This window comes from Wolffia australiana, chromosome 16 (assembly GCF_029677425.1).
Source record: "Wolffia australiana isolate 7733 chromosome 16, ASM2967742v1".
In the NCBI taxonomy this organism is placed as follows: domain Eukaryota; kingdom Viridiplantae; phylum Streptophyta; class Magnoliopsida; order Alismatales; family Araceae; genus Wolffia; species Wolffia australiana.
In genome coordinates, this window is record NC_135850.1 from 3027115 (window position 1) to 3039563 (window position 12449).

General features: G+C 40.1%; 1 protein-coding gene across 4 annotated transcripts in view; it reads left to right on the plus strand.

Moving 5' to 3' along the window:
- LOC144714056 (putative phosphoinositide phosphatase SAC9) overlaps positions 1-12449 on the plus strand; it is a 37640-nt gene that overhangs the window by 13813 nt on the left and 11378 nt on the right. For 3 of the 4 annotated variants that reach the window (XM_078588791.1, XM_078588793.1, XM_078588794.1), the window contains 3 exons: positions 1196-2421; positions 3578-3685; positions 7931-8101. In XM_078588791.1, coding sequence (XP_078444917.1) covers positions 1196-2421; positions 3578-3685; positions 7931-8101 — 1505 coding nt within the window. The remainder of the gene's footprint in view (positions 1-1195; positions 2422-3577; positions 3686-7930; positions 8102-12449) is intronic. The other variant, XM_078588792.1, reaches the window with a different exon arrangement.

Genomic DNA, 12449 nt, shown 5'->3' on the forward strand with positions numbered 1-12449 from the left:
CCCCTCTTCCTTGGAGATTGGCCTTCTTTCCTCACCCTACCTAGCTAAAACCTTTTTTTGAAAAAAAACCCTAAGTTGCTAATAATCACATCTTGTTGATTTATAATACAATCCTTCTTTGCACCGATCATATGAAGAAGCGTAAGAGGGAGTATGACACTACAGGGCATGACACAACAGATCATGACATTAATTGGAAATAAAGCTATATAAGGAGATGGTCAAGTCTACAGAGGGACTTTTGAAATCAAGATTGTTGCTGTGCCGTCTGGCTGGAGCGCAGGATATCCTTCCTGTTTCTGAGGGGCATGGCTGATCTGGCTCAGCCCATGTTCATTTACCTTTCTTTTTTTGTTGAAAAATGAGGGCAAGATCACCCAAAATTGATGACCCTTCCAATGTGATAGGTTGATATGATCAATGAATACACACAATACTTAGAGGCCCCCATGTCCTCTGTTCGGGGCCTTTTAAATGATGAGGAGGCAAGGCTCATCACAGGATGTAGTTGTTTATCTTTCTCCTTATATTCATCTACTTCATGTCAATCATCAACCTACCAAGACTTGTGTCCCGTCCTCCGACTCTCCATAATTCATCAAGATATATTACTTAGGGATTTGTATCATTTGTCATTGATACGATACCCAAAACCCTCTGGGCATTTCTGACATTTCTTAGAATAGTTCCCTAAAAATAATTTAGTTCTCTGGAGAGGAGGGCACTCAAGAAGTTAATTAGTGAAATTAGTTTGGAGATACTCCAGAGAGAACCAGCTTTTGTTGTTACCTTTGTTTCTTTCTATATCTCCTTGCCTGCTTCTAGATCCCTATCTGATAGTGATATGCTCTGAGATCCCTAATTCTATGGCTGGATCGGTCCTCTATTAGTTCTGGGGGGCCATGAACTTTCACTGGGCTTGGCCCTCAGTATGTGTTGGATGGTCTGGTGTAGGTGATCCTAGTTTGCATCGCTTCAAAACTTCCATTGGCTGAAAAATATGAATTAGGAAAAATATTATGATTCTTATCCCAAGAATATGATGTGGAAAAGAATTAAGAAAAAAAACTAATGGAATTCCATTTTATTTTGTAAAATATTTGCGAATTTGTAAATCTGGTCTTATCATTTATATTTTCTTCGTTGATCAGCGCGAATTGGTTTTAATTTAAATTGGTTGATTAATGTTTAACAGGAAATGAAGTGGAATGCGAGCAGTTAGTGTGGACTCTAAGCAGAGGCAGTCAAATCACGCCATTCTGCTCATACATTTGGAGACGAGGTACTATTCCAATTTGGTGGGGTGCTGAGTTAAAGCTGACCGCTGCTGAGGCTGAACTATATGTTTCATCTCATGATCCTTATGGTGGAAGTGCAAAATATTATCAGAGACTAAGCAAAAGATATGCAAAGCAGGAATCAGACTCTGTCGAAGTCAACAATAGGAAAGAAACACGAGTTCCCATCGTATGTGTGAATTTGTTAAGAAATGAAGAAGGAAAATCAGAGACCCTTCTTGTGGAACACTTCTCTGAGTCTTTGAATTACATAAATTCGAGTGTACAACTTTCTGATGCTCAATTGCGCTTAATCAACTTTGATTGGCATGCAAATGTGAGGTTGAATGGGGAGCAGCAAACGATTGGAACTTTCTGGAAACTTCTCAAATCACCGACAATGGCCATTGGTTTTTGTGAAGGCACATATTATAAATCACTGCAGGATCTGGGCACGATCAGTGGCTCAGTGCTTCTCAATAAAGATATTGAAGGTGGTTTCCGCTTGAGATCATTTCAGAAAGGAATTATACGTTTTAATTGTGCTGATTCCTTAGACAGAACCAATGCGGCTAGTTATTTTGGGTGTCTACAAGTTTTTGCTGAGCAATGTAAACGATTGGGAATTTCTCTTGATAAGAATGTTAATTTTGATTTTTCAATGAGTAGACAAAAGCAGTTAAGCAATGCCCAATTTATTGGTTACCTTCCTCCTGGATGGGAAGAACGTTCTGATGCTGTTACTGGTAAGATTTTCTATATCGATCACAATACGAGAACCACTACTTGGGAACATCCTTGTCCTGACAGGCCATGGAAAAGATTTGATATGAGCTTTGAACAGTTCAAGAATTCAACTAACCTTTATCCTATAACTCAGTTGGCTGAGCTTTTCCAGTTGTCTGGTGATATTCATGCAACTCTTTATACTGGCTCCAAGGCTACACACAGCCAAATACTAAATATTTTCAATGATGAAAGTGGGAAGTTTAAGCAGTTTGCAGCTGCACAACACGTGAAAATCACTCTTCAGAGAAGATACAAAAATGTGATCGTAGATAGCTATCGCCAGAAGCAGTGGGAGATGTTCCTTGGAATAAGGATGGCTAGGCATCTCCCTTCAGTATATATTCATTCATTAGAGGTGAATACTCATGCCTTTCTTCCTGGAAATATTATATTGATCATTCTGCATTTTTTAACATCACACTCCATCGTTCAGTTTTTAGTTGCTATTTTTTAGTTTCTGCTTGATATGAATGGCGTCTTTATTTCTGTCACGAACTATGCCAGAGAGTGGAAATGGAGAGGAAGGTATGAAAGCAGCTAAGAACGTCTGCTGACATAGATCACACTTATGCTCATATGCAATATCTTTACTCTAATTCATATGGTGTAAAAACGCATATGGAGCAGTAAACTTTCATCTATAAGCCCTTAAAAAAACAAAGCAGACTCATTGGTTCCAAAATTTTCTCACCAATGCCAGTTGTGTTTTCACATCTCTCTTGAATCTCACTCATACTGTGAATTGGAAGGTTAAATATCACACATGACCAGTGTGGGCTTATTGAAGCTGCAACGGCCATTCTATAGATACCTTTTTTTTTTGAAGAAAATAAGGAAGATCATCTGAGGACAGTGAGCAACCTGCTGCTATTTGTTACATGAGGTGTGGACAGCTCAAAATGAAAAAGGGCAGAATATGCCGTAAGAGGATAGATGAAGAAAGAATAAACTCACTTTCTTTATTAGGATAAAAGATTTATATGCAAGGGTCCATGGGACTGGATTAGACCTGATCCAGTATAAGTTACAACAGCTATTCCAAGGCTCCAATGTGCCTCAAAATACATGTGTGACCTTATAAAGTCATAACAGTATTGAATCTACAGACACCTGTTATGACTTGAATATTTGCATGTTTGCCCAAGTGTCCAATTTTTTCAATCTCTTATCTCTCACTAGTGTTTCTACAGATTGCTCATCCCTGAGCTGAGGAGCCATTTCTGAGGAGTTCTAATTATTGTAATTGCATATTGTCCATGGAAATAATGACTTTGTCTCCAAGGAAACTGATACACTAATCTGGATAGCGCCAGAATCACATGCTATCAGCTTGTGTCATTTTATTCATGACTTTCTACCTCAAATATTTATCTTTCATCCAACTTTCAAAAAATTTTGAAGTAGTTGCCGCGATTTACGCACATTTTCGAACTTCTGAGGTTAAACTTGTTTATAAATTAGTGTGTATAACTGAAATTTTAAACTGATGATTCTTTTTCTACATGCAAAAGGTGTTATCAAGGCCGCCTGCATTTTTTCTGAAACCACTGGATAGGATCTTTCCAAGATTGATGGGACATGAAGATCTTCTCAACTACAAAAGAAAAAATATGACATGGGTAAGGCTCCAATTATTTATAATGGCTTTAGTTATCCTATTGTTACTTTCCAATATATCTCTCCACTTAGTGCTATAACACAATTGCTTCAAAACGTTTTCTTGTAGAGGTTATTATTTTTGAATTTTTAAAATCTCCCTTCCATAGTGGAAAGATTTTGGAGTTCTGATACGTTCATCACGGGATATATTGACTTTGGTGTAAATTTGACAATGAAATGCACTGATTCTTTAGAGATAGAACGGATCCAATGGAGAGATGAGCGGAGAGAGTTCCTGGGATGGAGGGGTGCGGGAATGATCAGAGGAGGGGTCAAACGGAGGAGGCAGGGATTGACCAGGGACAAGCCGCTTGAAGATGCAGTGAGGTAGAGACAATCATGAGGATGAGGGTTGTAGAGTGGGAGACAGACCTTGGACGTTGAGGGGAGAAGAGACAAGGGACTTCCAGATGCAAAATACTTTAGGCCTGCCCTCCTAAAGGGAGGCTGCCTTATTTAAAGGGAATATGAAGGGGAATGATTGGTCTTCCCTTAAGCGGGGTTGGGGATCATATCTAGTTCATATGTTCAAAGATAGAGAATGGGAAAAACTTATATATATATATATATATATATATATATATATATTCTTCTTCTAAAACAAACATCTATATATATTATGTATAAACATAAAGATATACAAATATATACGTATTTAGATGAGGATCTAAGACCCAAATCAATAAAAACTTTTAATGGATCCCTTCAAGTTGTAGCATGGATATCTGTTACCCAATATGTCCTCTGCAAAAGACGCATCAAAATGTACTCAATTCATCCCCCAACAACTGAAACTTGATTGACTGAATGTAAAGCTGCCCATAATTTTCATGAGGGAGAGAGAGAGTCCACAGATAAATGATCGGAAGATCAATCTTGCGGAGCCTTTTTCAACTGGCATTGTTCATCTATGTGACCCAACATCATATCACAACGCTGGGATCAAGAAAAGTTCAGTATCCTTTATTATTTATAAACGAGACCTGGACTAAAGAGTAAGGGGGTTGAATGCTCCTGTCAATCACTTGAGGTAAGAGTCCATTGATGTGGTGTGAGAATCTTTACAAACAGGAGAATCCTGAAGAGCAATCTTATTGTATCTCCTCTTTTTAGTTCTCGGTTTTTGTTTTGTCGCTAGTCTTCCTACCTCCTCTTCTGCTCAAGGCGTACCTGGCAATGGATAGGGTTTCTAAGAAGAAAAACGAAAAACTACCTCCTTACCTCTATGGTATTTCCCATTTATGGTGTTACAAGTGGGCCCTAATGTTATAAAGAATGACATTAAAGAAAAGAGAAAGAAAAACGGAAAATACAAATAAGGAAAGGAACAGAAAGATAAGGAAGGGAGGGCTGTCTACTGCTGACATATTCTTATGTAGGTCTTTCATTTTTGGTGAATCTCTCCACTTCGATATCTATCTCCATCTTTCACTTGTTCTTCCTCTATTATGACCCAAGATCAATCAAGGATCATAACAATGTCACATGCACCAAGCTTTCTAAAAGTGAATCAGGGATGTGGACATCAAATTTGAATTTAATTTTATGTTTTATATGCACTCCATTGTATTGATTCTTCGTAAATTTGGAAACTTGAAGGACCTTCCTATTTGTAATATAGCCAAATATTAATTGGTGTCCATTGATTGCCTGATTAAATCCATCTAATGATCGTTGAGGGAGATGAAACCTTGTGTGGCAAGCCAGGCTCGAATTGTCTTCCAGATGACCTAAGTCAGCTTCGTCATATTTGGGTGTCTCATCCGAAACCAAATTATACACGATCTGAAGATCAATGTATTAAAGGTGACAATATTGGTTCGGGAGGGAGGGTTGATGAAAGAGAAGGACCATGCTAGTCTTGTACTGTATGTCCATGTATATCATTCATTCAGGAAAAAAATATTTTTAGAGGCCTCAAAGGAGGGTATGAAAACCCAAATTTATGCACAAAATTTCAATTCCTAAGGCGTTTTTATGTGTAGCTTGTGCCACGAAATGACTTTATGAAACAAACAGAATTGATTTAGTGGCAAATCTTCAAAATTCTTTGTACCTCCGGTCATAGATCCTCTTCACACTCTGTTGCCTGCTTACTGGGTTTCAACTGGCATTCTGGTCGCCCCCTTACGAAGTTCTGATTGCCCAAGCACTCCATAAAGAATTCTTGACTGAGTGCAGCTTATTCTTTCTCCAAATTCTCCCAGTTTTGGATGTCACATTAGCGCAGGTGATAAGTGACCCACCATGCGCTCGTTATACATCCCTTTTTCAAATAAGTCATTACATACTCTTGCACGTGATGACTCTTCTTTAATTCTCTTCACTTGATTGGGTTAGGGATGGGCACCGTTTGTGACTGACTTGATCAGCGTTGACCTTTATGTTTATGTGTTCTTTGACATCTGACGTAAAAGATTGGATCACATTTTAAGTCAGGAGTGACCCAAATTCTGCAAGTCGTTTCTTGCCTTGGTATCTACATTACCACTGATTTGTAGCTTGGTATGGCAGACCTCTGCCCAGACTGTGCTTCAAAAAGAATAAAGTTCAAATTTCTGAGGCCAAATGTTCTATCTGTGTATTATCCAGGAATTGCCAAGTGGTGGGGGGGGGGGATTAAAAAGAGTAATAGACCAAAATGTGGTGGGTTGATTAGAGCAAGTGGGGTACCCTTGAAAAGCCAAATAGCTGGTGCAAGATCATGTAGGCCCATACTGAGAAACTTCAGACCTTGAGATATGGGAACACTGATAGCCAGATTGTGGAAATGGAGATCCACTGAGAAGGATGGATCTTTTGACAAGGATGGGACTTGGCATTGGTTGGTGCAAGAGTGGGTACTCTTGAAAAGGGAAATAGAAAATCCAAAATCATCTGGGCCCTTGATGGGAGGCTTCAGACCTAAACATATGGGAGCATCAATTGCCAGATTGAGAAAAATGAGATCAACTGAGAATGACAGACCTTGTGATAGGCGGAACTGGATTGTAGATCTGAGAAATGGTGATGAAACGAGACCAATAAGGGAGGACAAGTGGATATAAAGAAAAGAGAGATAACATCACATGGGGTGCATTGAAGAGTCAGCAAGTGCCCTACCTGGCATGCCAGTGAAAGCAAGGGGGTCACTAAGTTACAGCAAGGAAAGATAATTTTAATGAACACTTGAGTAAGGTTGACTACAGAAATAGATGCTATGGATAGAGACTAGGATGGTAGCTCATCATTACCTGTCCAATGGTTTTGAACCCCAAATGAACATATCAAAAATTTCATGGAGCCATGGGGTATAGGGACTGATGCAGGAAGATAATAGAGTATAATATCTGGTTGACAATGATACGATCCCCGTCTCCCCGTCGTACCTAGGACTAGTTCAATACTTGACAAGCGACCACTTCAATACTGCAGCACTATGCGTTTAATCCAAAATATACTTCTAGGGTATGTGTCACTTCTGCCTCCCCTTCATGCGGGGTTTTTCCTCTCCATGTCTCCCCTTCTGTCTCTTCTTCCGCATCTTCTTCTGATCGACAGCGTCTGGTGTCAATCTTCCAAAGACGATTCTTGCTGAAGCTAATTCATCTAAAGGAGGTTCCAACACTAAGAAACAGAGTGATACTCTGTGAAATGTGTATCAAGACAGAATCAAAGGTCCAACAATAAATACAATATCAAGAATACCACAATGTCAGTTCAACATGATCAAGGACTTTCTTCAATAAAAACATGATCAAGGACGGAAAGCTGATGAGAGGTGAGGCAAAAGGAGACAAGGATATAATAACAAAACTTAGACATAGAGATGTACGCCAGATCGGCCACATCTCCTCTGGATTAAGAGAATCTTCCCTGCTCCAGCCCTCACTTCTGCAGAAACAGACTTGATTTTCTCGATCCCTTTCTTGGTATTACCATGCACTATCCTCTTCATGCTAGCGCGTCTTTAACCAGCACGTGAACGCCCAACTTTATCTTCTTCTAACAGAGTGATTTTTCCCTCTTTCCTTGCTTAATTGAAAGATCAAGGGTCATAAAAATGGAGAGAGGGAGATCAGGATGTGTAATTAGGCCCATATCCATACCCATTTATGATAGAGTTAAAGATAACTTCCAAATTGAAGTGTGGCTCATTTAAGTGCGAATGAAACACAACATTATCAATTGAAACAAGAGTGATAACCTTTTTTTTTGGATCACAGGTGTCCTCCACATCGGCGGATGTAATTGAACTTTTCATTTATCTTGAAGAACCCTGCCATGTGTGTCAGATCCTCTTCACTATTTCACATGGTGGTGATGATTCTTCATTTGCTGGCACGGTAGATGTTAGGACTGGAGCGACTCTAGATTCACTTAATATTGTCCTTGAGGTAAGAGGTTCCTGTGTGATGTCTAATATTCTGTTTGGTGAAATATTTCCAGTACATTTTACTTTTTTCAATTTATGATTATTGATAACAATGGATATCAACCGTTCCAGCGGAAGAATCACCGGTGAATCAACAGTTCCAGCGGAAGAGTCCTCCCACCAAGAAATCTTCGAGCGAAGATTTCTCCCACCGAACAAGAAATTCCCTTCCGCGGACCGAAGACTGACTTCGTCGGGCTTAAAATGAATTCTCCTGCCGAATGACAGAGATTCCGCAGAGCAAAAGATGACGTAGCTGTCCTCCCGAAGGTTGCTGCCAACGGCTTGATCGGTCCTCCGAAGGATGACCTCGCCGTTAAACCAAAAAAAACGGTCCTTCTGGATTCTTAGACGGTCCCGTAACCTGGCTCTGATACCATGATAACAATGGACTTGGAACAGAGTGTTGGAAGAGAGAAAAACAGAAAGACTCGTTATATTGTAAAAACTCAAACTACACAGGCAATGTATATCGCGGTTTTATACATGCCTCCAACGGCTAGATTAACGGCTAGTTTTTCTAGCCGTTATTGGGTAAAAACGGGAAACATAGAGAATCCGATAACGGGTCAGACGGGGCCTGATATGGCGTTCCTTGCTCTGAGCTTCTGAGATGATCTATCATATCTTGACAATTATCAGCGCCAGGAATTGGACTCTTGACTTTACTATGTGTGGTAGCAGACATTTCCAAGTTTTTCCTGTGTTTCCTTTTCTTTACTTTCCGCTTTTATCTCATTTTATTTTTTTATGCATCTCAATGGGCTCTATAATATTTGCACCCACTTGTAACACCATAAATATGTGGGGGACAGTTGAGATAAGTAATTCTTTTCTGTCTCTCAAAAACCCCAAACTTTGAAATCCTAGTTGCTGTCAGGTTTGCCGGCAGCTGGAGAGGAGAGAGCGAGATCATTGTCATGGTATCGAAGCAGCTGAGGTGGTTCTATGTCTGATCATACTTTGGATCTGGTGTGCAGACATTCTGGTTAGCAGGACCATGCGACACATGGCCCAGTGAACAGTGTATGCTGCATCTCGACCAATCTAGGTAGACAATCTAAGGGGTTAAAGAGCAAGGACCTGGTAACAGGCTGCAGGATTCGTCCAATCTGAGAAACCTACGACGTGAAAGCTGCAATGATGACCAAGCAAGCAGAAGGTTGACACCACAGAAAGGCCCGCTGGCCAAGATCGTTAACAGGTCAACGGTGAATCAGTCCATGGTGGAAATCGCTGATTCTGCAGGCCCAAAAAGGGATGGGGAAGAGTGGAAAATATGACCCTGGTAATCTTCCCAGCTGTTCCCGTAGTTGTGAAGTTCAACTTTATGTACTGAAGTCAATATGTTAATTCGTCACAAAGTACAGAGTTTGGAAGAAGTTATCATTGTAGACGAATGGTCTCTGGGCAGCATGGCAGGAGACTGGTTCCCAAAGTACCTGAAGATACCCAAGAGGATATAGGATCATCTACACAGAAGCTGCATCAAGAAAACCACACTTGGAGGATCGTCTAACTAATGACCAGGCCACCACATGAGTGCAAGGACACATCAGCCCTGAATTTGTTTCTGAACTTCATGCGACATTGCATGAGAATGATCATCTCAGGAAACTTAAGAATCCAGATGAATGGCAATCTACTCTACTGAATTGCTGGTTCAGGTTCCGTTTGGGACTGAACAAGGAATATGAGGGACTCCAAAGTCAATCCTCAACTGGGAGCATGGCTGCTTACTGTGAACGTGGGAGATTGTCCTAGAGCCATTGGGTAAAGGTCCTGTGGGATGAAGATGGCTGTTTCCTATGAACATCCAGAAATGTTTAGGAGTAGTATAATGCTATACTAGTAGCCAAAGAGCACACACAATCCTATGATATTGATTTTGTGGAGACCTTTGCACTTTTTGCGAAGCTTTATATAATAGGAATCCTCATTTGTCTATAAGCAAGTCTAGGTTGGTCATCAATCATCCTTGATTATTTAAAAGACTGATACTGGTAATATGGAACCATTGCACATAAAATGTGCTTTTATCATTAGCCGACTCTGATGCGACATGAACTATGCATTAACTTCATATTTAAATTCTTATCTTCTAATTCAAATCAGGTCAGTAATTGAAAGCCTGGATAGATTTATTGGTAAGAAATAAGCTTCAACTGAGGGGACAAACTACAGCATCACTCGTTGCTTCGGGTTGCCGAAGTGGAAGTTGGATGTAGTTTACTATAGAGAAGTTAAGAATAAAAAAGAAAACCCTAAATAATTAGCTTTAGCATTTAGCACATTCTATTTACGACGAGGAAGAGAGAGAATCCAAAATGAGCGCATGTTAATGAGCCATTACATTGACATACAAGAGAAATAGAGAAAGAAGCCCATTCAACACTTACCCTAAGCTGGTGAGCGAATACAATCAATTCCTAGTTTGCCCCAAACTCTTGGAAGTGCGTCGAAGATATCAGCTCACTGTTGAGCCAAAGGGATATAAAAAATGCAGAATCATCTTGACCCCAGCTTCTCTCTTTAATGAAGTAATGATCAACTTCAACATGTTTAGTGCGATTGTGTTACATTGATTCATGGGCTATGCTGATAACAGATTTTTTATCAGTAAATACTGAAGTAAGATGATCACAGGAGAGCTTCAGCTCTGCAAGAAGATTCATGAACTACAATGCCTCATAAAGTTCATGAACAAGAGTGTGAAACTCTGCTTCAACCCTGGACTGAGAGGTATGTACTGCCTCTTGTTGTGCCACGTAATAAGATTGCCACCAGGAAACGTAAAATACATATCAGCTTCCCATTTGATCGATGAGGACAATGGCCAACAAGGAGAACTACTCTCCCCTTGTTACCTTCTCCACTTGTCCTAAGCCTATCTGCCAAGAGAGAGGATTCAACTCAAAATATGACTTATTTTCATAAAGGGGAGTCAACCAGTACTTATACTGGATTAAAATGATTGGGTATACGCAGACTCAATATGGTAGACCAATATTAGACACATCTCACAAGGATACTTGCGCAATATATTGAATTACAGGGTTTACTAACAATATAAACATATAAAGTAAAGGAAAGAGTACCTGCTGACAATACCCTGACCTTGACCATCAATCAACATGGGAATAAGCTGCATCTGTATAAATGTCCAAATAAAGGCCACCTTGAGGCTTCAACTGAAGACCAAGTCCAATGGTACACTTGAGATATCAGTGTAAATGGTTGGGAGCGTTCACTGCATATGACACATCTTCGAATGATTCATAAATTGGCTCAAAACATCCACAGAATAAGCAATGTTTAGGCAAGTGTGGGTGAGATACATCAGTTTTCCAACTAATCGTCGATACAATCCTTGAATCAATAGACTCACGCTCTGCTGGAAATAGCCAGTGATTCACTTCAAAGGAGTTGTAAGAGACTTGAGTCATTTCCAATCTCTTGAAGAAGGTAAACAATATATTTCTGCTGGCAAAGAAAGATACTTGTGGTTGCATATGTCACCGCAATACCAATTGTTGGAGTTTCTGATCACCTTGGTGCATCCATGACTCCAGTAAACTCAAAGTGAAGAAGAGCTTGGGCTCCACGATGGGTGCTCAGAGAAGAGGACAGAATAGAGAGAAAAATTTTGGGAGTAAACACCGCCACTTCATTGTTCAGGGTGAACGCCCTTATTTTTTTAAAAAATATAATGTCCGAACCAGATAGCCTTTCAACAGTCATATTTACCAACCATTGCACTAGATACAAATACAAATATACATCAACTATGGCGAACGTGTAAATGCTAACGTTTGACATCAAGGAAGTAGCAAAGTGGGCAAAGATGTTTGATGTCAAGTTCATCAGCAAGATTTGAAGCCAACTGAGCTGCTGCATGAGAGTCATTCCGCTTGATTATAATGTCATCCACGTAGATAAGGAGGGTTACTCCACTGGCTGTCATTGGCCAAGGCAACAGGTTCTTCTTCCATGAACAAAATGCTGCATCTGGTTTTTAGCCATGGCAACAACTTCCTCTTCCATGGTGTGACATAACTCAAAATAAGCCAGCGCTGTATCTACAGTCTTGGAATGGCAATTGAATCGAGACTCATGGGAAAGGTAAGTAAAAAGGAGAGAGATGATGGAGACATGATTGGCCAAAGGATAAAAGGCTTTGGAGGTACATGACCAAGGGGCTTTGCAGAGAGCAATGAGAAGTTCATCACTGGATGGAGGATGGGTATTGGCTCAACAGGTGCAAGACAAAGGTCAAGTGCATGCTCAGGTGACAGGACAGAGACCTCCAA